General features: G+C 40.2%; 2 protein-coding genes across 2 annotated transcripts; both read left to right on the forward strand.

Annotated features, from left to right (window-relative positions):
- Window positions 1–104: 104 nt before the first annotated feature.
- On the forward strand, window positions 105–12679 carry ercc3 (excision repair cross-complementation group 3). Its single transcript, XM_008404427.2, has 15 exons — window positions 105–273; window positions 1648–1847; window positions 1928–2164; window positions 2251–2300; window positions 2392–2527; window positions 2635–2805; window positions 2886–3090; window positions 3194–3508; window positions 3588–3772; window positions 4394–4596; window positions 4684–4780; window positions 7139–7256; window positions 7367–7485; window positions 11591–11740; window positions 12164–12679. Exons 1-15 carry the CDS (start codon window positions 246–248, stop codon window positions 12299–12301), a joined length of 2352 nt encoding a protein of 783 aa, XP_008402649.1. The 5' UTR covers window positions 105–245; the 3' UTR covers window positions 12302–12679.
- Window positions 12680–14162: 1483 nt separating this feature from the next.
- cyp27c1 (cytochrome P450, family 27, subfamily C, polypeptide 1) lies at window positions 14163–22648 on the forward strand. Its single transcript, XM_008404425.2, has 9 exons — window positions 14163–14576; window positions 15441–15631; window positions 15805–16004; window positions 16510–16719; window positions 17891–18054; window positions 20007–20173; window positions 20445–20523; window positions 20703–20906; window positions 21884–22648. The coding sequence occupies exons 1-9, from the start codon at window positions 14292–14294 to the stop codon at window positions 22001–22003; spliced, it is 1620 nt and encodes a 539-aa protein (XP_008402647.1). The 5' UTR covers window positions 14163–14291; the 3' UTR covers window positions 22004–22648.
- The last annotated feature ends 566 nt before the right edge of the window (window positions 22649–23214 follow it).

The raw sequence follows: 23214 nt of genomic DNA on the forward strand, positions 1-23214 counted from the left end.
AATCAGTCTCAGTGATTGCAATATGAAACTGTACACTGGAGGCAGTAAAAGCCCCTTAACCTAAGCATAGATTTTATTTTGAAACAGAAGACCGGAAAATGCTTCAGTTGTACTTTAATTCTCCTTTTTGCACATTGACTTCACAAGTCAAGTCCATCTCAGTAAGGTTTCAAGAGAAAAATGTGCTACGTCTAATAATTTTTTGTTGTTGTTTTTTTACTCTTTTGCCCGTTTAATATTTTAAAATGGGCAAAAGGGATAAAGGAGATAGAGGTAGGTTGATGATGGGTTGTGATACACTAGTTAGCTAGCCATTGGGAGCTAGCTATCATAACAATTAATGTCTGGCAGTAATTTAGTTCGGTCCTTAAGCGTAAATTGTTATTTCACTGTATATTTGTTAGCTGTAGTGATGCAGTATATGGAGACCTACATGTTTCCAGTATTGTTTCCTATCTATTATTATTATGATTATGTTGAACTTACAGTTCATCATAATGATGGTTATGATGCTTTAGAAACACAAAAGACATTTAAAAAATTTTTTGATTGTAGTGTGAAGCGCTTTGGGGTCCTCTGCTCTTAATAAAGCGCTATATAAGGACAGACCATTTACCATTAAAATTTTTGTGCCGATGCTAAGGACAAACTATCGACTAAAATGAGAACATTTGAATGAAACCAACACTATGCAAGCACACAGAGGCATATTCCAGTACCTTGAAAATTTATTCACACCCTTGAAATGTTGTGATTAACACGTTTGAATATATTTTTGGGGGGGAATTCGTGTGATAGACCAATACGAAGAACATAATGCATGACATTTGAAGTGGAAAAACACAATACACGGTTTTCTAGTTTGCTAATTTGCTTTATTAAAAGATTCTCAAAAGTCTGGTATTCCCTTTTATTCAACCCACTTATTCTGATGCCCATAAACTAACTGGAACTAACTGCCTTTAGATTTTTAACAAAGTATAGTGCGAGTGATTTGTTGCTAGTAAAATTCAGCTGGTTTTCTGAAGGCATCAGAAGTTTGTTAGAAAATATTAGGGAACAAGGAACACAGCAGAGGAGGGTTAGGTTTTAAAACTTCAATCCCAAGTTTTGATTACATTAAAGAGCAGTTTTTATCTATTAATCCACCTAAACTGTCAGCTTGGGTAATTAGAGCATTAATTGGATAAGCAGGCAAGAGGCCTGCTGTAATCCTGAAAGAGCTGTAGAGATCCATAGCTCAGGTCAGACAGTCATTTGACAGGACAAGTTTTAGCCATGCAATCTGAAAAATTGACCTTTTTGGAAATAAAGACACCAAAAATATATATGTATTTATTAATAAATGTATAATTTCCCTTCCACTTCACAATTACACATTAATTTATGCTGGTATGTAACAGAAAATCCCAATAAAATAAACTGAGGTTTGTGGTTGTTACAATGAAAACATGTAAAGTTGAAATACTTTTTTCTATGAAAAGAATACAGGACCGTCCAGTGGACATTTATCAGAGAAAGAACAGGAGGCGTTTTAGATAAATTGTCTTAACCACCAACTATCTATATGTTTATATTTAAAACTAGGATAAGTTATATTATTTCCTAGTAGTTTGTAATTTTTTTTTCCTGCCTGTCACGGTGCAGAGAAGAAATCCAAGAAACGTTACTATGAGGAGGAAGACGATGAAGATGACGTGACTGGCAGCGAGCCTCAGGAAGCCGTACCAGCGGCTGCAGGAAAGCAGGTGGACGAGTCTGGGACCAAGCTCGACGAGTATGGAGCCAAAGACTACCGCTCTCAGATGCAGCTCAAGAAAGACCACTCTTCACGCCCACTCTGGGTGGTAAGAAGCACCGTTGTTGACCTCTTTTCCATCTGTAATCCCTATTTGTGTATGTGATTTTGTCTTTCTAATCCCTCCAGGCTCCCGATGGACACATCTTTCTGGAAGCGTTCTCTCCGGTGTATAAGTATGCTCAGGATTTCTTAGTGGCCATCGCAGAGCCTGTGTGCAGACCTAACCACGTTCATGAGTACAAGCTGACCGCGTACTCGCTCTACGCAGCGGTCAGCGTGGGGCTGCAGACTTCAGACATCGTGGAGTACCTGCAGAAGCTCAGCAAGACGTCTGTACCGGATGGCATTGTGCAGTTTATCAAAGTAGGACAATGAAGTAGTTTTTATAGATTTTTCAGGTTCATTGTTTTACTAGTTCATTCACATTCTAATCAACCTTTCTCTCTCAGCTTTGCACTGTGAGCTATGGGAAAGTCAAGCTTGTGCTTAAGCACAACAGGTGAAATCAGTTTAAGATAATTCCACCTTTTTTCTCTTTGTCATTCGTTGCTTCAGTGCTATTGGTCTCTCTTTCCTCCTCACGCTTCCAGGTATTTCGTAGAAAGTGCTTTTCCTGACGTCATCCAGAATCTCCTGCAGGACAACATGATCCGTGAATGTCGCCTGCGAGGTGCCGACGGTACGGACCCTGAGCTCATTACCGAGATCATTAACAGCAAGTCAGCGGTGAGCAAATCGGGACTCGATTTTTTTTTTCAAATCAAAATTTTAATGTTTGCTGTTATCGCCTGTCGAATTACACCAGAGTGTACCTCATCTTATTTCTCTGGCAGATTTCTAAAGCTGTCCAGGACAAAGGAGGTGCCTCCACCTCACAGCAGCCCAGTGATGGACAAACCTCGAGCCAGCAGGTCCCCGAGGACATCTTCAGCTACTATGAGCAGATGGATAAAGAGGAAGAAGAGGAAGAGGAGACCCAGACTGTGTCTTTTGAAATTCGCCAGGTAACATTTTTATCGTGCAACAAAAGGGAACGCATCCTACTCTGAACTCTGTCACTGTAGCGTTGCCTGATGTAATGCAGGAAATGATAGAGGAGCTGCAGAAGCGATGCATTCAGCTGGAGTACCCCCTCCTAGCTGAGTACGACTTTCGAAATGACACCGTCAACCCTGACATCAACATTGACCTGAAGCCCACCGCCGTGCTGCGGCCCTACCAGGAGAAGAGCCTGCGCAAGATGTTTGGAAACGGCCGCGCACGATCGGGTGTGATAGTGCTGCCCTGCGGTGAGAGCCAAGATGACAAAACGTCGAGTGGCCATTTTGTTCAAGCATGAATAACGTTTTAGTTTTATGTTGCTTGTCCGGTTTCACTTTTTATTACTTGTAGGAGCGGGTAAGTCTCTGGTGGGCGTGACCGCCGCGTGCACCGTGCGTAAGCGCTGCCTGGTGCTGGGCAACTCCTCTGTCTCCGTGGAGCAGTGGAAGGCCCAGTTCAAGATGTGGTCCACCATCGACGACTCCCAGATCTGCCGCTTCACCTCCGACGCCAAAGACAAGCCCATTGGCTGCTCAGTGGCCATCAGCACCTACTCCATGTTGGGTCACACCACCAAGCGATCCTGGGAGGCAGAGAAGGTCATGGAGTGGATGCGGATGCAGGAGTGGGGACTTATGATCCTGGATGAGGTCCACACCATCCCCGGTGAGTCCGTCTCATTTTACGAGGACAGGCAGTGCCGTATACTGAACACTTGCACAAACAATAATTTTTTTTTCTGTAGCAAAGATGTTTCGACGTGTCCTGACCATCGTCCAGGCCCATTGCAAACTGGGCCTCACCGCCACACTGGTCAGGGAAGACGACAAGATTGTGGATCTCAACTTCCTTATTGGTCCTAAGCTGTATGAAGCCAACTGGATGGAGCTGCAGAATAACGGTTATATCGCCAAAGTTCAGTGTGCAGAGGTAAACATGCATGACAATATAGTCAGGTAAACTCTAAACTTAAGTGAGTTTCTATCATATAGTCTTGGTTGTCCATTAAGTTTATTTTTAAACCCTATAAATTATACTGATAATGTTTAGATGTTAACTAACTGAGTGTGATCAGTTAATACAGGTACATTCTTGACGTTTCTTGAAGTTTGTCTGTAAAGATGCCGGAAAATTTACCTGAAAATAAGACAGGAAGAAATCACATTATATGACACAGATTAACGCAGTTACAATAATTTGTAATATATTTCTTATTAATTTGACCTTAATTAGCAGACTTAAGCAATAACATAAAATTCATATATCGGTGGTTTTGATTTAGTTTCCACATCAGGACTCCATGTTTTGTTTTGTTTTTTTCAACAAAACATAATTATGATCATCTAATTTTGCATTGTTTGTATCGTTAGGCTCACACAAAATCTACTACTTTTCAGATTGAGCAGCAATAAATTTGAGTGTTATTGAGTGACTTAGAACTTCAGTGGCAGATATTTATTTATTATACAGTAAGCAGATGCAGGTGGCTTCAGTATCTCATGCAGGAATCTCTTTCAAAAATAAAGAGGCGTACCTGTGTCTGTGTTTCAGGTGTGGTGCCCGATGTCCCCGGAGTTTTACAGAGAGTACGTGGCCATTAAGACAAAGAAGCGCATTCTGCTGTACACGATGAACCCCAATAAGTTTCGGGCCTGCCAGTTTCTCATCCGCTTCCACGAGCGGCGCAATGACAAGATCATCGTCTTCGCTGACAACGTCTTTGCCCTGAAGGAATACGCCATTCGGCTCAACAAGTTAGTTTATTACGAAAAAAACTGATTTTAATTGTTGCATTAATCTGCCTGGTTTAGTTTTATATGTCTTTTATGTTTTCTCTCAAGGCCTTTCATCTATGGTCCCACTTCTCAAGGGGAACGAATGCAGATTTTGCAGAACTTTAAACACAATCCAAAAATCAACACAATTTTAATCTCTAAGGTAAAACTCACCATTAATCCTTTGCTGCATCTATGAACTAAAATTAGCTGGCAGACACTAAAAGATGCAAACTTTCTTTACATTTGTTGCCTCTTAATAGCTCTGCTGAACTTTTCTTTATATGTGATCAATAAATAGATACAATTACGTTAATGATATTTAGATATTACTTATCTCAGTTTTGAACAGCTCACGCTCATCTGCACGGCGACTAAGCATTATGTAAGCAACGGCTTTCTTCTGGATCGTCAGCGTTTCTCTCAAGAGCGTGATTTGGCGATGCCATGGCTGCTCAAAAGGCAGTCTGAGTTTACGTTGTTCTTATTTCTGGCTCCACATTGGTGGTGCAATGAGCTACTGACTGCATCAGAGCAGGGGTGTCCCTTTCTACCCTGCAGAATTTTCTAAAAACATCTTACCGCCTGTGACCGTTAAAACCCTAACAAGCCTAACCATAACTTAATTTACACTTGGTGGAGCTGTTGCACCTGATCTAATTGGGTCTTTTAAATAGATTTGAATATATTTAGCACCTAATGCTGTGGTTGTTCCCCACTGGCAGGTCACTTGGGTTAGTTGTGTGTGCTGAGACACTGTTATGAAAATGCTAAATTTAGTATGTAAATTAAATTAAAGTGAGCACTACATGAGATTCAATTATTAGGAAGCAAAATAGGTTTAAAGTATCATCTGGATGAGGTCAGTCATTCTGCAAATACCTTCTAAGTACAGTAGCTGCTAAAGCAGCACACACCGTAAAGAGAAGACCACCTATTGTTACTGCTAATAATCTGTTATTTAAAATCATTTTACAAAATAACCATCTGTACTGAAATAGCTTTGGCAGATGCATTTTGAAATGAATACCACATGATATGGAAACCCGTAGTACTATTAAAGATAATCCAAACTAAATAGTAATAAAAAATAACATCCAATCTATAGTTTGTTGTACTTAAATCTATATACGTCCACCTAAATTACTAAAATTTTCTTGGCCTTCTTTTTAATCTAACGTTTCGTCTGTCATTTCTGTAGGAAAAGCTTTATTAATGAAGCTCTAAGAAGAGTTGTAAAGGCTTTTTGATGCTGTAATCTAATTTCTCCAACTAAATTTTGTTGTAAAAAACCCCAAATATGTTACCAGGGGTTGCTTACCCCCAGCTATATACTGTATAATTAAAAACAACCATTTCAAGGCTCTAAACCACACGAGGTGGAAATTTTAATTGCATAACAATTCAGCAGCAACTATGTTTAAATTCTGCTCCGCCAGAAATTGCCAGGCGTCTTTCCCCCTTTCTGCTGTCCATATAACTACAGCCTGAACCACATCAGATTAAATCCACATTTCTACAAATTCCTTTGACCAAAGTTCCTGGTTTTCTTTACTTTACTGACAAATTCTGGATGGATAAATACTTTTTCCACATCTGAGTATCAAGTAATAATGTAACTTTTGTCAAAACTGAAGTTATTATCTTTACTCCTTAAGAGGAACGATCACACAGCTTTACTTATCACAGCTTGAAACTAGCGGTCAGGCTTGAAATCTGGGTGCTGTGATGGACCGGAACCTTCAGAGACGCATAAAGACAATTACAAAGTGAGCCTTCTATCGCCTTTTACCAAATGAAGAATATTTCTTGGATTAAAAAACTAATGTCACAGCAAGATCTAGAGAAACTCATCCATGCATTTATCTTTAGCCACGCTTATTACTGCAGCAGTGTCTTCTCAGGTTAGCCTAAAACATTAATCAGACAGCTCCAGCTGATCCGGAGCACTGCTGCTCGCACTCTTAATAAATCCAGGAAAATAGAGCAGATCATCCCAGTTCTAATGTACTTACCCTGCCTCCCTGTAGCTCAATGAATAGACTTTAAGATATTTTTTTAGCTTATAAGCCACCGAATGACATCAAAATACATTAGATATCTGTTGTCGTATCAACCTTCCAGACCACTCAGGTCTTCTGGTTCTGGTTCTGCTGTGCATCACCAGAACCAAAACCAAACATGGAGAAGCAGCATTTCGCTTGTACACACTACAAATCTGGCATGAACTTCCAGAAAACAACAAAACAACCGAAACACTGAATGCCTTTAAATCTAGACTAAAAACCCACCTGTCTAGAGTTTCTTTTGGAACATTATAAATGAAACATTAATCAGCAAACTGATGTAACGACAGAACTTGACAAAATGTCTTTTTTTTCAATTGTTGACTGTGTTCTGTGATTTTGTATTCCTGTGTTTTTATAATATAAAGCACTTTGAGCTGCCTGGTTGCTGAAATGTGCTACACAAATAGACTTGATTAAGGGATTGATAGTAACGTGTCTGATTATCTGGACAGGTTGGAGACACTTCTTTTGACTTGCCAGAAGCCAATGTTCTGATCCAGATCTCCTCCCATGGTGGCTCGCGCAGACAGGAGGCACAGAGACTTGGCAGAGTCTTAAGAGCCAAGAAAGGTTAGCCTGTCTGCCACTTAGATTGTTTTTGCTTGAAGTGTCACAACTGTTAAATCCCCTGCCACATGGACAGAAAAACAGTCATTCATCATCATTCTCTCCCCGTCCAGGAATGGTGGCTGAGGAGTACAATGCGTACTTTTATTCCCTGGTGTCCCAGGACACCCAGGAGATGGCTTATTCCACAAAGAGGCAGAGATTCCTGGTGGACCAGGGATACAGCTTCAAGGTGTGTTCAGAGCTGCAGCCTTTTAGCAATTTGACCCTGTCTCACTCATGTAAGCACCAGGACAAATGATGATTTTGATGGATCTTTTTTTATATCATTATAATGTCAAATACTTCAATAAAAGATTGCACCTTTTGCTAGCAAGTAAACAAATACATTTACATAAAAGCACTTGACACACACAGAGGATCAAAATAACTTTTTGAAAATGTAATGATGTAGAAAGTTGGATAATATCTAAAATACTTATCCAATCAGAAATCCTCCTTCGTCCTGTTAAGTGAGCATACAGAAGGAGTGCGTTTTGAGCTGACATACCATTCTTTTGTGTAGTTCAGAGTCTAGCTGGGCAAGGAGAAGTGTTTACAGGTTTCCATTTAACGAGCATGTACTCAGCAGCAACCAAAGTATTCGGTGGCTTCTTTGCTCTTTTCCCTTCCGTTGGTGAAATGTGCTTTTTAAATAAACAACAATGTGTAAACTTCTACAATCCTAGCTTCATGAGAATTTTATGTTAAAAATAAATTGTGCTTTTCAGGTAAGCCCCCAGCCTTTAGAGTGCTTTTCATTGTCTTTACTTTAATATCGCTGGCGTGGTTCTGATTTCACACAGGCTTTAGTTATGGAGCAAACAAGAGAATTTAAGTGGAAAAGCGGTGCTATTAAGACATAAGACGTTATTTTCTTCTGAATAAATTGTGAACATTTCCCTCCTAGTTTGCCAGTATTATGTCAACTTGTGAACATACGTGTTGCCTGTCATAATCTGCAGCTTCACCTGATTTTTAGTGCACTTAAACTTTCACTTACGTTTTTGTTCCTGTCAAACACAGAACAGCAATAACGGTTGCACAAACAAGTCCTGGCTTGTGATCTGATCTCAGCTGCCCGCTCTATATTCACGTAAACACAGCAATAAAACTGTGCAGCTAAAGGGAAATCAGGAGAGGCATGGATGTTAGTCCGCAGTTAGAGAAACACCCACTGAATCAAACAGATGGGAGCTGTTAAAACTTTCGAGTTTGTTCATCTTCAGATTTGTCGCAGGGCTGCTTTGTTTTGCAAAAGATACATTACGAGCAAAATTCAGCAACATAAAAGATTATTGTCGATTTATTATAGAGCTCACTGCAATACTGTCAAGAAACTTAACCCATTTAATCCCAAATTTTTCCCAGACATGATATTATTAAAATGAGATGTCATTGATAGCCCTTTGAACTAATCAAGGGGAAATAATTAAAAAAATTGTGGAAAAATATATGAAAAAGTGTGTTTTATGATTGGTCACAATTGTGACCGGTGGGATAATATGGTGTTCTTATACTAAGATGAGCTAAAAGGGCTTTTTCCAAATAGACATTGTCTTAATATGTGAGCATTGTTTCTTTATTGAAATATATGTTGCCCCAGCATTACTTTAGTGCAACATTTGCTCTGTAAAGTACAAATTTGACTATCTGTATATTCTAAACCAAGGTAAATTTGAGTGCTTGAGTGTTTATGCATAATTATATTGAACTTCAGTCAGTTGTAGTGTCATCACAGTAACATAGATCATAAAGATAACATCTACAGTAGAGGCTTTCATTTATATTTCTGAAAATTATGAACATTTGTCACACTGTCATACAGTAAGACTCAATAGACTTAGTCCAGGAGTCTCCAACTTCAGGGATTGAGGCCCAGGGTCATGCATCGAGTTTAATATGAAGCAGAGAATATCCTTCTCTGCTTCAACACACCTGAATCAGGTGATTAGCAGAACAATGGAGAACTGGACTGCATACCTAGGAGGTGATCCGTTTAATTCAGGTGTGTTGGACCAGGGGCACATCTGAAAGTTGCAGGATTCCAGACCCCAAGGCCTGGAATCAAAGACCAGTTGTATGGCTCCTTCTCATTATTCGGTGACTTTGGTATTCTTCAATTTTGGGTTATTTCATCCCCTCCTTACTTTCCACGTTCTTTCTTGAAGCATTCAATGTGCAATAAAGCCTTGAATTTCTCCAAGGCATGGGTGGTGCAAAAGCAACATCTCTGGAAACGATTCTTGCATTGACTGACCAGGTCACATCTTGTCATAACTTGAAGAGAAGTGTCCATTTGAGATCTATTTTCACGGCCTACTGGCCTTGTACCAAACCTTTGCATAAGATAATAAGCCACAACCCATGATGAGCAAATCGGTCGTTCCTCCTACAACACATTTGTAAAATAATATCTGAAAGGTAAATGGCCTGTACTTGTATAGTTCTTTATCAAATCCAAATGACCTGAAAATGCTTTTCACCACATTTAGTCATTCACACACACATTCACACACTACTAGATTGTAGCTACAACTTCCCTGGCACAGTTTGACAGAAGTAAGGCAGTCATACACTGGCACCTCCGGCTCCTCTGACTGCCACCGGCTGGCATGGCGGGTGAACTGTCCTCTTGATCAAGGTCATAACGGACACAGACAAAGTGGGGGTTCCAGCAGGCAACCCACCAGTTATAAGATAAACTCCAACCTCCTAGGCTACCATCACCCTATTTACAAGAGTGCTTTTGAGATGGGCCACCACCACTTCTTGGACCTGATCATGACTCTGAACCTTGAGGGGTTTTGGTCTACACCTCTCATGTGCTCATTGATCTAGTTGACATCAGTCTCTGTATATTTCTTTCTCATCTTTGTTTCTACTATGAAAATATTGCTGGTTTTCTAGTGGATCAGCAGTTTCTCATCTTGTGTCGGAACCTCATTAGGATCCACTTTTTTTTAAAGGGTACATCAGAGAGACAGTTCTCCCTTCATCATAAACTTTTGCAGGTGGTAACAGAGTGCCACGTGACTGTTGAAGGGTCAGATTATCCTCTTTTCCCATGAATTGATCATATGCATTCAAAGTCAGGCATGGAAAATTGCCCATCTTCCCCATATAGTCCATGTCTAAGCCACCACTATCGAAATCAGTAAGGATTCCATTTTTCTCAAAACTACATTGTTGTATACTTTGTCTGGCCATCACTAAGTCCAACAGATCAAGAACCACACTCAAAATTAGGAAGAAGTTAGGAATTGTATTTAAATAAGTGCCTAGGTGCACTTTAAATAAGTGCGCCGTCACTATTGATCACCGTCAATAGTGACGTCAATAGTGACCGGTCACTAGTCACTATTGTGACTAGTGACCGGTGGGGTGAAATGGGTTTTAAGATCCGCTTAAATAGCTAACACGTTCAAACTACGGCTCTCCTGCTCGTTTGAGATTTAAACAGGCAGCTGGTCAGGTGTATTATGATTGCATTCACCTCTCTACTTAGCGTTGACTCAGTCAATCCAAAAATGGATGTTCATGCTGACAGCAAAGAGGAACTCCTAACAAATATAACAGTCTGCAGAACTCAAATGGTCTGGAAGAGACAATAAAAGTCAGAGCAGGTCCTCAAGGAGAGTCAGAGCTTAATTGATTTAGACGCTGGCCAAAAAAAGTAAAACGAGGACACAAGGTTTGCCGTGTTTACGTTGCCTGAAAATGAAGTTGGAAGGGTTTCCCCTCATGAGTTCACTCCTGTTATCCGGATTGGCTAACATCAATTGGATTAAGGTGATTTACACATCCCTTAAAGTATCCATTCAGACTAGTGGCTTAACGTTCGTAGGATTCAACCTTACAAGCCCTCTGCTTTGTGTGATCATTCTAATACAATTAAGTGCACTAATGGCATCTGACACAGACATTCTGCTTTTTTATGCTGATGATATTTTACGATATTTTATTTTTTGTGGTTAGAGTTTTAAAATTAGGTTTAAAAGAAAATATTTATGACTTAAAAATAAATTTGAAGCTTTTTTTTTAAAACATGGTTTCCACGACAGGCTTCTTCAATCCAAATCAGGCCTAAAATATATTAAGCATTAAGATGTTGATGTGCAGATCTATGGGAAAAGATTTTCTACTTTCACTTCTAAAAACTAACAACGATTTGTTAAAAAGGTGGAGAGTTTAAAATGTAAGATTTGCAGCAATATAAGTTAAAGCTTTAGTCAGTGCATGCAACATTGGTCCAGGTGTAAATGCCAAAATGTTCTCGTTTTATTTTTGTTTGACAGGTAATTACAAAGTTAGCAGGTATGGAGGAAGAGGACCTGATGTTCTCCACCAGAGAAGAACAGCAGCAGCTGCTGCAGAAGGTGCTCGCTGCATCAGACCTGGATGCTGAGGAGGAAGTGGTAGCAGGTGAAGTGGGAGCACGACCCCAGGTGAGGTCTTTCACTAAACTCAGAGGAGACAAAGTACTTAAGCAAATGTTTTCTTTGTTGCTTTTAGAAATGCATATTTTGTACATATTGCCTAAAATGTCTATTTGATGAAGAAAATAATTAGAATAAGATTGGATTTAGTCTGAAATGTTACTGCTGTCCTTATGTTTTTCTAGTACTGATAAAGTCTAGGTTTTAAAATACACTTTCAGTCAATGGTGAGGATGTTTGGGTGCATTTGGAAATTCAGTTTCATGACTAAAATTCAGATAGGGTTGCAGGCTAGTGTGGCGTCTTTTAAGAGTGCCGTGAAAGCAATACACCCAGCATACAATGGTGCTGTGAAAATACTCGTACAATGTTGCAGGAACAAGTCTTGATTTCAGCTGTTAACGACTCTAATATCCCTTTGTTTCTCGTCAGTTCTCCCGGCGAGTGGGCACCATGAGCTCCATGTCAGGTGCAGACGACACAGTCTACATGGAATATCAAAGCCGGAGCAACAAAGCCTCTGCGGGGAGCAAGAGCGTTCACCCACTGTTCAAGCGCTTCAGAAAGTAGATCCAGTGAAACCCGACTCTTGGAAGACCAGAGAAAAGGGAAAGAAAAAAAAAAGAAACAATGGATTTGCAGGTTCAGAGGATCCATCATCCGGTCGGGCGAACAGGAGGCACTGAGTTTCGAGGCTTTTGAAAGCCAGAGATATCTGTATGTAAGATGAGAAGCAGAATGGCTGTTTGAATGTGTTGCATCTGCTGTTTTTGGTAACTTGACTGAGAAACCTTTCACAATATTGTTTTGCAAGCATTGCCTCAAATGCTACTTACTTTGTTTCTAAATTATAACAAAGAATACATTAGTTTCAGTTTTAAATGTATGTTATGTTATACAGTTGTTTCCTCTTTAAATTGTTCATAAATAAAATGTTGTAGAAATAAACTGTTTTGGCATTTCTTCTTTTAATTTCTGCAACAATATGAAGGTCCGCCTTTTGAGTTGTCAATAAAAATCTAAATGACTATTAATTGTGTGAATAATTCCTGCTCAGATGACTAAAGTAATTTAATGGACATGTGGCTTTATTTACTGGGTTCTTTTCTCTGGCCAGTGAGGGACATGGAAAACACTTGAATGCAATCCAGCAATAGAAAAGGGGAGCAGGGGGGAGTCGGGGTCTGCCTCCATTGGTTCTTAAACGCTTGAAGCATCTCTGAATAGAAAATCAAGAACCTGATGTGTTGTGTAAGCTTCAAAAGAGATCAAGTGTGGGAACCCATGTGGGACTGGCCACCGTTTTACTCGATGACATGGCACAGTTACCTCATCAGCCCTCTTTCGACTCGCAGTCCGTATGCCGTGTCCTCAAGGAACCCCTGGCTTACGGGATCTGAAAGAGTGAAGAGCCTTAAGGCAGATTTGAATCAACGTGCCTGTAGAGAAAAGGGAATTGATGATTAATCCAATTGTAATACAATTACTTTCTCTTGAAACTCAAAGAACATCAAGATCAAAAACATGATGATTGATGCTCTTAAATGAAGGGAACTTTTGACCTGGAGCTATACCTTTAAGATTCATTCTAATGTTTTAGCACAAATGTTTGAATGGGAATCAAATACTCAGCTTTAATTGTTAAAAGATACAGAAGATACAGGTTAAGGGAGGAAAACGTGCACTTAAAGTGTAGTAAAAGATTAACACCTTATGTTCAGCATAAGCTAATAAATGATAAGATTTTGCAAATGTTTAACTTTAATGTGTCAGGAAAAAAACATATATGAATCTCGTCCTCATGTGAACCGTGGTTCACATGAGGACTATGTGAACCACATGGTCCTCGTGGTTCACATGAGGACGAGATGTATATAGTATTTTTTTTTAAACGGATGAGTGCTCACATCTGTATGAGTGTACACAAAGCTGATACAACTGGCCAACATCTTTTTTTGTGCTCACATTAGCTGTGAACGGGTTTCATATCTTGTAATTTACCCTGTGACACCAAGTTATGGTGCCTTCCTGTAGCAATAGGGATGAAATTGCTCTGCCAGTTGGTGAAAATTTATTTTATTTATTTTTTCTTATTAGTAAGGGCTGTGGTAATGTTAAAGTCTGACGTTAACTATCCAGATGAGATGGCCGACGTGACAGTAAGAGGCTTGAGGAATGCATTGCCTTAATAGAGTGTCCCCAGGGGAATACAGGAACAAACGTCAGCGTATGTTCGCGCGCTTTGCATGCCGGTGCACGCGCACATACGCTGCTTAATTGATTGGTGTGATGTAACTTAAATGGCACGTTGTACTGCACCCCTTTTGCAACGAAAGGATGGACTTAAAACTTTTTGGGTAAACGCCCACAGCCGAATACAGAAGTTATCCCTCCCATAGTTCGCAGCGGACATCCAATAGTCGCGCACCGAGGCTGCCCAAGCCACTATTTAAAAGGCTTCCACAATACAATTCACGCTGCATTTTGCAAGTGCAAGGAAGATTGTCCAGTTGCATTTTTTTTTCATCGCTCTTTGCTCTTTATTGAAACTCTTTCAACAATGGCAATGTTGAATCGCTTCTCCGTAGCATGCTGGAAGAGTGTCTCAGCCGGGCTGCTGAACGAGCAGCTGCTTCTCCGCGCCTTACACAAGTCAGCAGCCAGCGAGGCTCTGGAGATCACCGCAACCGGGGAGGAGGCCATGCCTGGCAGGCTGATCGAACCGGCGGTGGTCCGAGAGGCCAGTAAAATCAAGAGCCTGAAGGAGATGCCCGGACCGAGCACTCTTTCCAACTTGATTGAGTTTTTTTGGAAAGACGGCTTCGGCAGAATCCACGAGATTCAGGTAAAGACGTCTGAATAATGACTTATTTTTTTGTCTGCCTTTCCTATCTGGGCTTTACCAGAAGTTATGTATTTGGCTTTTCATAGCTGGCAAAGAGCCAGTTTACACTCAGCCTCAGCCAGTTCTGCCACCTATACGCAGAATGGCACTGACTATTGCGTAAAAGCGCATCCGGAGCTCGACCCCTGGTCAGTTTTCCGCTCCATGGCTTGAGTTTTGTAACAGTCTGAGAAACGGGAAATACTAAAAGTCCCCTCCTCCCCTCGCCCCCTCCTATCCCATTCATTACATTAAAGAATGAGCTTTGGTTAAGGAACAAGCCTAAAAATGAAACTTTAACAAATCAAGACTGCTGCTGAGCCTTCACTTGCTGAAGTAATCACAAGTTTGATTCCTACTTGTAAAAGTTTTTTTTTCTGCAGATAAGAAAACACATTTATAGACATTCTCAATAAATTATGTTGAAGAAATTACCCATTTGCCTATCTAAACATCAAGCTTTGCCTTACACGTTGATTTTTTTTAAACAGTCTTAATAGTATACCAATGTTAAAAATAACATTTCATCTTAATTTAAAGTGACATTTACCACACTTAAATGTGTTGTATGTCTATGTTCCAGCTCTTTTGGCTTGCTTTCAACTTATAAAGTGGTTGTTAAGTGACCCTCTTGCAAGTAACATTATTTAGTTTAATGTTTGAAGTCAATTATTAGAAAATACATGTAATACATACCTGTCCGTTGATTTCATTACATTTTCTTTTCAGACAAAGTTGTTAGTAACTGTTTGAAATCATTGCTGAATTGTAAGAGTAGAGTAGAAGAAGAGCCTCTCTATAAATACTGTCATCCCTGCTTTATAGATCGAGCATACCAAGAAGTATGGAAAAATCTTCAAGTCTCGCTTTGGACCCCAGCTGGTGGTCTCCGTTGCCGATCGTGAACTGGTGGCAGAGGTCCTGCGGGCTGAGGGTGCGGCCCCTCAAAGGGCCAACATGGAATCCTGGCATGAGTATAGAAACATGAGGGGCCGTTCCACCGGCCTCATCTCAGCGTGAGTAGTGACGCCTCAACCTCTCATCATCGAATCCTGAACCAGTATCATGATTAGAAACAGATTGCGTAAACAATATTGTGCTCCCATGTTTAGACTTCAGATGAAAGTTCTTTGGATTTTTGAAAATACACGGGAAAGCTTAGAATGACGCATTCTAACTTGTTTTTCAGTGAGGGAGAAGAATGGCTTAACATGCGCAGCGTGCTCAGACAGCTCATCATGCGTCCCCGTGACGTAGCAGTATTCTCTGACGACGTGAACAAGGTGGTGGATGACCTGATCAAGAGAGTTTACAACCTTCGAGCCCAGCAGCCTGATGAACTTACTGTGCTCAATGTGAATGACCTTTTCTTCAACTACGCCATGGAAGGTTGGTAAAGAGTAAAAGCCATTCCAAACTTTGTAAGAATAGAGTTTGACTCACACTATAGTCTGGGAGATCTTGCCACTTGTTCTTGACACATGTTCAGGGCATTTTTTTTTCTTTTGTGATCTACAAAAATATTGTGTAAATAGTTAGACATTTAAAGTGGGCGTAGTATATATGCTGACAAAAGATGTACAGTGTGATTCTTGGGAAGTCTTACTATATTAGGACTTCCCAGGAGTTTCTGTGAAGTAAGAACTTCACAAGAAGCTCTGCTCTTATCGAGTTCAGGCCTTGAGATTCATGGTAACATGAACTTTTATGGGATTTAAAAAGTTAGAAAACAGACAGAAGAAGGGGTACTGGAGAGAAAAGGGGGCTTGTTGAATTTCTTCTTGCTCATCACAAAGCAAACTGTCTCCATGAATTGCTAGAGGAATTGCAGATTATCAATCTATGTAAAATTCTAGAAAACCCCACACTAAAGAGTAACTTTTGTCCTTTACAGGTGTGGCTGCTATCTTGTACGAGACTAGACTGGGGTGTTTGGAAAACAACGTCCCCAAAGAAACCCAGGACTACATCTCCGCCTTGCATCTCATGTTCAGCTCCTTCAAGACCACCATGTATGCCGGAGCGATTCCTAAGTGGCTTCGTCCCATCATTCCCAAACCATGGGAAGAGTTTTGTGTCTCCTGGGACGGTCTGTTCAGATTCAGTGAGTGCTTCATCACCAGTGAACTGCATGTTCATGTGACTTCACAAAAGTCATGTAAAAACGAGAATGCCAACAGATGTGGTGGAGATTGGAAAGCAAAATATGGCAACCAGACTTCTGCTTCTCCGTACCACACGGAGCACAGAGTGTACTTGTGTGGTCCTCAGATTTTTCTCACAAAACAGTTTTGTCATAAAGATGAGCATCTCTCTAGTACTGGTTGAAATTCATAAATCACCATCAAGCTGGCACTGTCCCTCCAGTGTTTAAATATCAAGCTGGCATTGCTTAACCATCAGCAACATGGTTTGATGGGGATCTCTCACGCCAGCGTGCAGGCAGATTTTTATGACCACACTTACTGTTTGTGGTGTGAGGGCAAATACTCCAAGTCAAGTTGGTGGTACAAGTGTCACAGTTACTGAAAGAACTATAGTTGGCTGAAATCCAGTGACATGTTCTGTCTTATTCCAATTAATAAGAATTGTCCAGTGTGTGCAAATGGCGTGCTTGCAGTACATGAAAGCACACCACAGATGGCTAGTTGTGTTTTCCCTGAAGTCTCGTGAACACCTGGCCACACAAATGGTCTGTAATCACTACTTCAGATCTTCAAGCTGAGAAGCCAGCTAATGTGTACACTTGGTGGCTCAGAGGCATAAATAACTTTAACCCCCTTTGTCATTTCAGAAAATGACAAAGATACCTTTGCCTTTTGCACAGAGGGCAAAAGGCATCCATGTGTTTTTTTGAGAGGCTTTAGATTTTCATTTTGTTCTAAGTTCATGGAAGTGACTGGATAAAAAAATGTAAATTTTTTTAAAAAAAGGGTTTGGAGCCAAAATATTACTTTGTATAATTTGGCAATATTAACTAAGTGCTGCTCTCCATGTTTCTGATAGAGTTGTCCATAATTTATTGAGTTCATATAAAGTTTTATGGTCTGAAAGTTTTTACTTAAATCTTCTGAGTTTGAAACCAGGAACAGTTTTATGGTAAAAGCATTATTTTTCTTTTAGATGGTCTTACATCAACTGAAAAGAATGTGGATTTGTATATAAATCTTGCTTAATTTTGGATTGGGGATGGTGTTTCTTTTTTTTTCCTTCCTTCCCTACTCTCCGCTGCACTCATCCCACCTTTTTTTTTTTTTGTATCTGTCTAATCTCAGGCATGATTCATGTTGATAAAAGATTCAAGGAGATCAAGGCCCAGGTGGAGAGTGGGGAGAAGGTGAAAGGGGGCTTGCTCACACACATGCTCACCACCATGGAGCTGAGCCTGGAGGAGATCTACGCGAACGTGACGGAGATGCTCCTGGCCGGGGTCGATACGGTATGTGTGCGGTTGTGCTGTATGTGTGTGTGGTGTATCTGGAGTGTGTGTGTGGTGTTATTATAATTATTCCTCTTGAAGAAGTTGGAAGGGCTGGGACTTTGGGTGTGTCTGAGTTATTGTTTAGCTTGCATGGTAAGGTTACTGGCGCCACATCTGTGCCTGTGTAGCTGTGCCAGCGTCGGGTCAGGGGAATGAATCAGGAGGTTACATAGTATCCCACTGACAAACATGTTCTCACTCTGGTTTAGTTTCTTGTCATTTGTCTCTGTCTGTTAGCTCAACACAGGGGTCCCTTTGTCCTTTTTTTTCCTTTGCCAGACATCTGTGTTGTACGTTTTTATGTTCCCTCATTAGAACTTAATTAGACGCACTGTTCTACTTGATGGTAATTAAGGCTGTTAGTTTAATTAAGTTTGAACATCTGTGGTGAGGCTTTTTTTTTTTTTTCTTGATCGGAAGTTGGAAGAAGGGTTCGTGTGCTTCATTTTCACATATTTGGTCTGTCGATCCAAGTGGTGGATTAAAGGTGTTTACAGAAAATACTTCAAAAGTCGACTAAGCCAAGATTTTGTTTCCTGCGGTTGTCTGTTACAAGTGTGTTTCTACTTGTTCACGGTTACAGCCTAATTTGTTTGGGGTACTGTCAGAGTAATGAGAACTAAGGGGGGATGGAGTGTTTTGTGCTCTGCTGGGGCTACAGGATAAAAGGGTGTCTGTGTTTTTGTTAAATTTGGTGAATTGGCCGCAGCCCTGTGGGGTGGCAGGCTTAGTTATGCCGTTACTTGACCCCGAAGTGCAAGTTGCCTTTACTCGACAAACACAAGAGCTGTCAAGACGCATTAGCTACGGCTAGAATTATGGCACAATCCGGGCAGAGGTGAGATGATGGGAGGGGCAGTTGTAAGGCTCTGGGACGTGAGGGAAAAGCTGGGAACTGGTGTTAAGAAGAAAGGGAAAAAGGAGTGGGTGTTAGGAGGAGAGAAGATGCACGGACTGGAAGGAAAAGGCCCTAAGCTCCTGAGAACTGGACATGGGTTCACTTTTATCATATGATTCTTTTTTGGCAAAGGCAGTGCATTAATCTGTGCCATCTGAAAATGATTAGAAGTAATTTCCATGATGGGTAGGCTGCAGAATAATAGTGTGCAGTGATAAGAGGATTCTGATATGAACTATGCAAGGATGCATGCTTTTTTTTATCTTTAGCCACCCCATTAATGTCTATTAGGTATGCAAAAACAAGGGTACCATTTTGATATCTGTGTATGTAATTAGTGAGGGGGTTGGATGGAAAAGTTGGGCAGGAGTGTCGAGAAAAGAAGGAATAATGTGGGTTCGGGGGAGGGCAAAGCAGATGTTGCACTCTGCAGTCAAAAGGAGAGGGAGTGTTAAAAACCCATTTTCATATCATTTGGTCATCTACCCACCTCATTCAAATGAAAATGTCAGTGAAACGTGAGTCACACAGAGGAAGTCGTCTGCTTTATGGAGAAAGGATAGGGGGGGTCAAGTTTCATCTCTGTGAGATCTTAACGTCTGTGGAAATTCAGCAGAAAAGGTTATGTGAAGTAGAAATGCGTCGTTATGCAGTTTCCACTTGTGCAATTTGGTAATGTTGCTTCCAATTAGAAGACGAAGTTAGGACTCATTACCGTGATGGTGTAATACGAGGACATTTAATCAAGGTGGAGATGGATGAGAAGTGATAAGGATAAAGAAAATCCAGCTTGTGCAGAAAACATGAGTGTCTGTTCAGCATGTGGAATTAGCTCTCCTCAAACCCCCCTTTGTCTGTTGCGTAACGTACAGAAGCTCTTATATCACCTATGTTGCAAAACATTTTTTTTAAATGCAACATTTCCTTAAAGCTCTCAGTAGATTAGCAAATGGCTTTTAAAAAGTGATCTATACAACAACTATCTTCAGCTGTCTCATTGTTGGCATTTCAGACATCCTTCACCCTCTCTTGGGCCTGCTATATGTTGGCACAACACCCTCACATCCAGGAGCAAATCTACACAGAAGTCACACAAACTCTGGGACCTGGAGCTGTCCCCACAGCCGAAGACGTCCCTCGCCTGCCTCTCATCAGAGGGCTTGTGAAAGAGACTCTCAGGTACGTTCTGTTTAGCTTTTCATAGCACACACATTGTTTTGATCTCGTTAGACTGCAAGCAAGAAGAAATAAACAGTTCAGCAGTATTTTATTAGACTTTAAAACATTGCTTACATTCTTGAGGAATCTTTACATGGACATGTTTTAGTTTGGTAACTTTCTTTCTCGGCTTTTCCTTGTCCGGTTTTCTTAGAGAAAGTCTTTATGAACAGCCTGGTGCAGTGTGTAGTACTGCTGAATAACAGTCTTTGTATGTCTCTCCTGGGAGCAGGCTTTTTCCAGTTCTCCCAGGCAACGGCCGGATTACCCAGGATGACTTGGTGGTTGGTGGATACTTCATCCCCAAAGGGGTAAGATGCTTCTAGTGTGTGCATGTGCTGAAGGAAAACGTTTGAGCATGTCAGCCAAAAACATTAAACTAGAACCAGATGTAACATGATATAGCATTACTCCCACATCTCTTGTGCATAAATTCATGTACAATAGCCCATCTGTTTTCATTACACAACTTCCACTTTTTCTCCTTCAGACTCAGCTGGCCCTCTGTCACTACTCCACATCTCTGGATGAGGAGAACTTTCCCAGTCCCTCAGAATTCCAACCAGACCGCTGGGTACGGAAAGACACATCTGATCGCGTTGACAACTTTGGCTCGATTCCCTTTGGTTACGGCATCAGGAGCTGCATTGGCAGGAGAATCGCAGAGTTGGAGATGCATCTAGCTCTCACCAGGGTAGGGTATTTATTAACTCTTTGAGGATAAAATTTGTCTGCGAGTGTGCATAGTTGTAAGAAAAGTGTGTGTGTGTGTGCGTGTGTGTGTGTGTGTGTGTGTGTGTGTGTGTGTGTGTGTGTGTGTGTGTGCGTGTGCGTGTGTGTGTGTGTGTGATTAAAATGTTACATTTTAATTGCAGTTAATCACATGCATAGAACTTTGTTGTTGCCTGAAATGTATTCCAAATTATTTTAATGGGTTGACAATTTAGATTTTGCTAGAATTTATTTTAAAGAAAATATCAATGTTTGGAAGAGTAGTTGGTATAATCTCAGGTTTTTTGGACATTGAGCAAGAAATTTACACGGGTATGTCAAACTAACAGATCCTTGTCAGCGAACCCATTGAAAAGCAAATTTTTACTAACTAAATAATCGCTCTTGCATTCCCAGTTTTCTCAGTCAAACTCTATTCATGTTGATATGCTACCAAAAATACTGAAGTATCCTTTTACTAATCAAGAATTTGTAAAGTCTCTTTAGCATTTTGTCAAAGATTGTTCCTGTACAATCTACTTAGTGGATATACTATCTCTCTGAAAAAGGGAATTGGACTAAAGAAATGAATGCAGAAGGGTCTTTCCGGATGTTTTTGCTCATTTAGCCTATAAAGGTGCCTTTTTGCTGTCTAGCTGTTTTGTGGAAAGATCCAGGCAGCAAGGGGTTAGAATTCAGGAGTCCTCCGACTCTCCTGGTCATAGTAAAGTATGACAAACTAATACATGGCAGGTAAAACAAAACGGTTTTATTTTTATTTTTATTTTTTTATGGCATCATTGAGTTGTAGCATTTCCTACTTCAAATTGGATTTTCACAAAATGGCCCTCTACTTCTCTGTCAAAAGGCTGTTGCAATCTCATGTTTAACCTTCAACCTTAATGGCTATAATTTTAGCCATTTGAAATAACGTTTGTTTGTTTTTTGCCTTGTTTGCAGCTCATTCAGAAGTTCTACATTGGGATGTCTCCTCTCACTACTGATGTCAAGGCTAAAACCCACGGTCTGCTCTGTCCTGGTGCTCCCATCAACCTGCAGTTCATTGAAAGGGAAAACTAGGTCCAGGTTGTCCTCTAAGGTCTTTCCCAGATGTTCGACTGGGTGCTCGTCATTCTTGGAGCACTTAAATACACTGCTTTTAGATTTTCTACTCAGGCCAGGAATGTGTCTTACATGACACAGAAACACTGTGCATATTGTAAGCTATAAAGATTGTTTGCTGAATGTATGTCAGCGGAGGGACCACTGCAGCCCTTTTTTATTTGACTGTTACTTTTTTTTATCCATCTTGTTAAAATTGATGTGTGTGAGGAAAAGGATTTTTGTCAGTACTGTAACTTCTCATATTAATGTTTCTTGCTGTGTGTGTGCACACATTGTATTGTGTGCTGTTTTCACTTCTTTCTTTTGTTTTCCCTCCTTGTCCAAGAAGGCAATTTACAGAGATTTTGAAGGGCAGCTGTTAAATGTTTTGAAAATGAGCTGTTTAGCTAAGGTGAGGCAAGTTTGACATAATAATTATGTTGTGTTGGTTTCGAACCAAAATATTGGAACTGGTTGCTTTTTCTGGGGTGGCACAGTTTGTCTTTGTTTGAGTTGTTTTTTTCATACTGAGTAAAAGTTATTACATGTACTGTATATCAAAACATCAATTACACGCAAAAAATCATTTCAATGTAAACTTATATTAAGTATAGTTTTTTTTTTAAATAGTGCTAGTTAAATGTTTAAGAAATGATATAAGGAATCACAAGGCTAAGTATTTTAAATATTTCTTTTGCTAATTTAATATTTGTTTTGCAGAATGTAAGTGGGTTACAGAATGTGTTTAGTATATTTGGTTTAAGTGCTGCTGGTGTGAAAGGATTCCATCAACGTTGTTTTCTTTTTAAGAGGGTAAATGTATGTCGGGGATGGTTTGATGCTAAGAAAAATGACATGTTAAAAAAAGAAGAATGCCATTTGGCTGGGTGGCACATTGAAACAATTTTTTTAATTGACTTGTATGTCTTTAACTTTTGTTTGTAGTTTGACTTGGAAACAATAAAAACTGAATTGTATGCTAAAGCACAACAAACTGTCTTTTGTGAAACTTTTTAGCTTTGTATTACTTTAGTGATGGGTTGTTGTGAGTTGGTCTGCATTATATAAACAATCCAAATCCATTTTTAAAAGCACATAAAAATGTTTAACCAAAGTACAGTATTTACAGACTAAAGCATAAAACAAAAACAAAACAAGAGCAGAAAAAAGACAGACTGTAGTAAAAT

Source organism: Poecilia reticulata, linkage group LG3, assembly GCF_000633615.1.
Source record: "Poecilia reticulata strain Guanapo linkage group LG3, Guppy_female_1.0+MT, whole genome shotgun sequence".
In the NCBI taxonomy this organism is placed as follows: domain Eukaryota; kingdom Metazoa; phylum Chordata; class Actinopteri; order Cyprinodontiformes; family Poeciliidae; genus Poecilia; species Poecilia reticulata.

Bases quoted from the DNA above. Each gene is read 5' to 3' on its own strand.
- ercc3 (XM_008404427.2), top strand. From the start codon at position 246: ATGGGCAAAAGGGATAAAGGAGATAGAG. The intron at 2,301-2,391 runs GTGAAATCAGTT...TCACGCTTCCAG, and splicing joins CTTGTGCTTAAGCACAACAG to GTATTTCGTAGAAAGTGCTT. The intron at 4,597-4,683 runs GTTAGTTTATTA...TTTTCTCTCAAG, and splicing joins TACGCCATTCGGCTCAACAA to GCCTTTCATCTATGGTCCCA.
- cyp27c1 (XM_008404425.2), top strand. From the start codon at position 14,292: ATGGCAATGTTGAATCGCTTCTCCGTAGCATGCTGGAAGAGTGTCTCA. The intron at 16,005-16,509 runs GTTGGTAAAGAG...TGTCCTTTACAG, and splicing joins CTTCAACTACGCCATGGAAG to GTGTGGCTGCTATCTTGTAC. The intron at 18,055-20,006 runs GTATGTGTGCGG...TTGGCATTTCAG, and splicing joins TCCTGGCCGGGGTCGATACG to ACATCCTTCACCCTCTCTTG.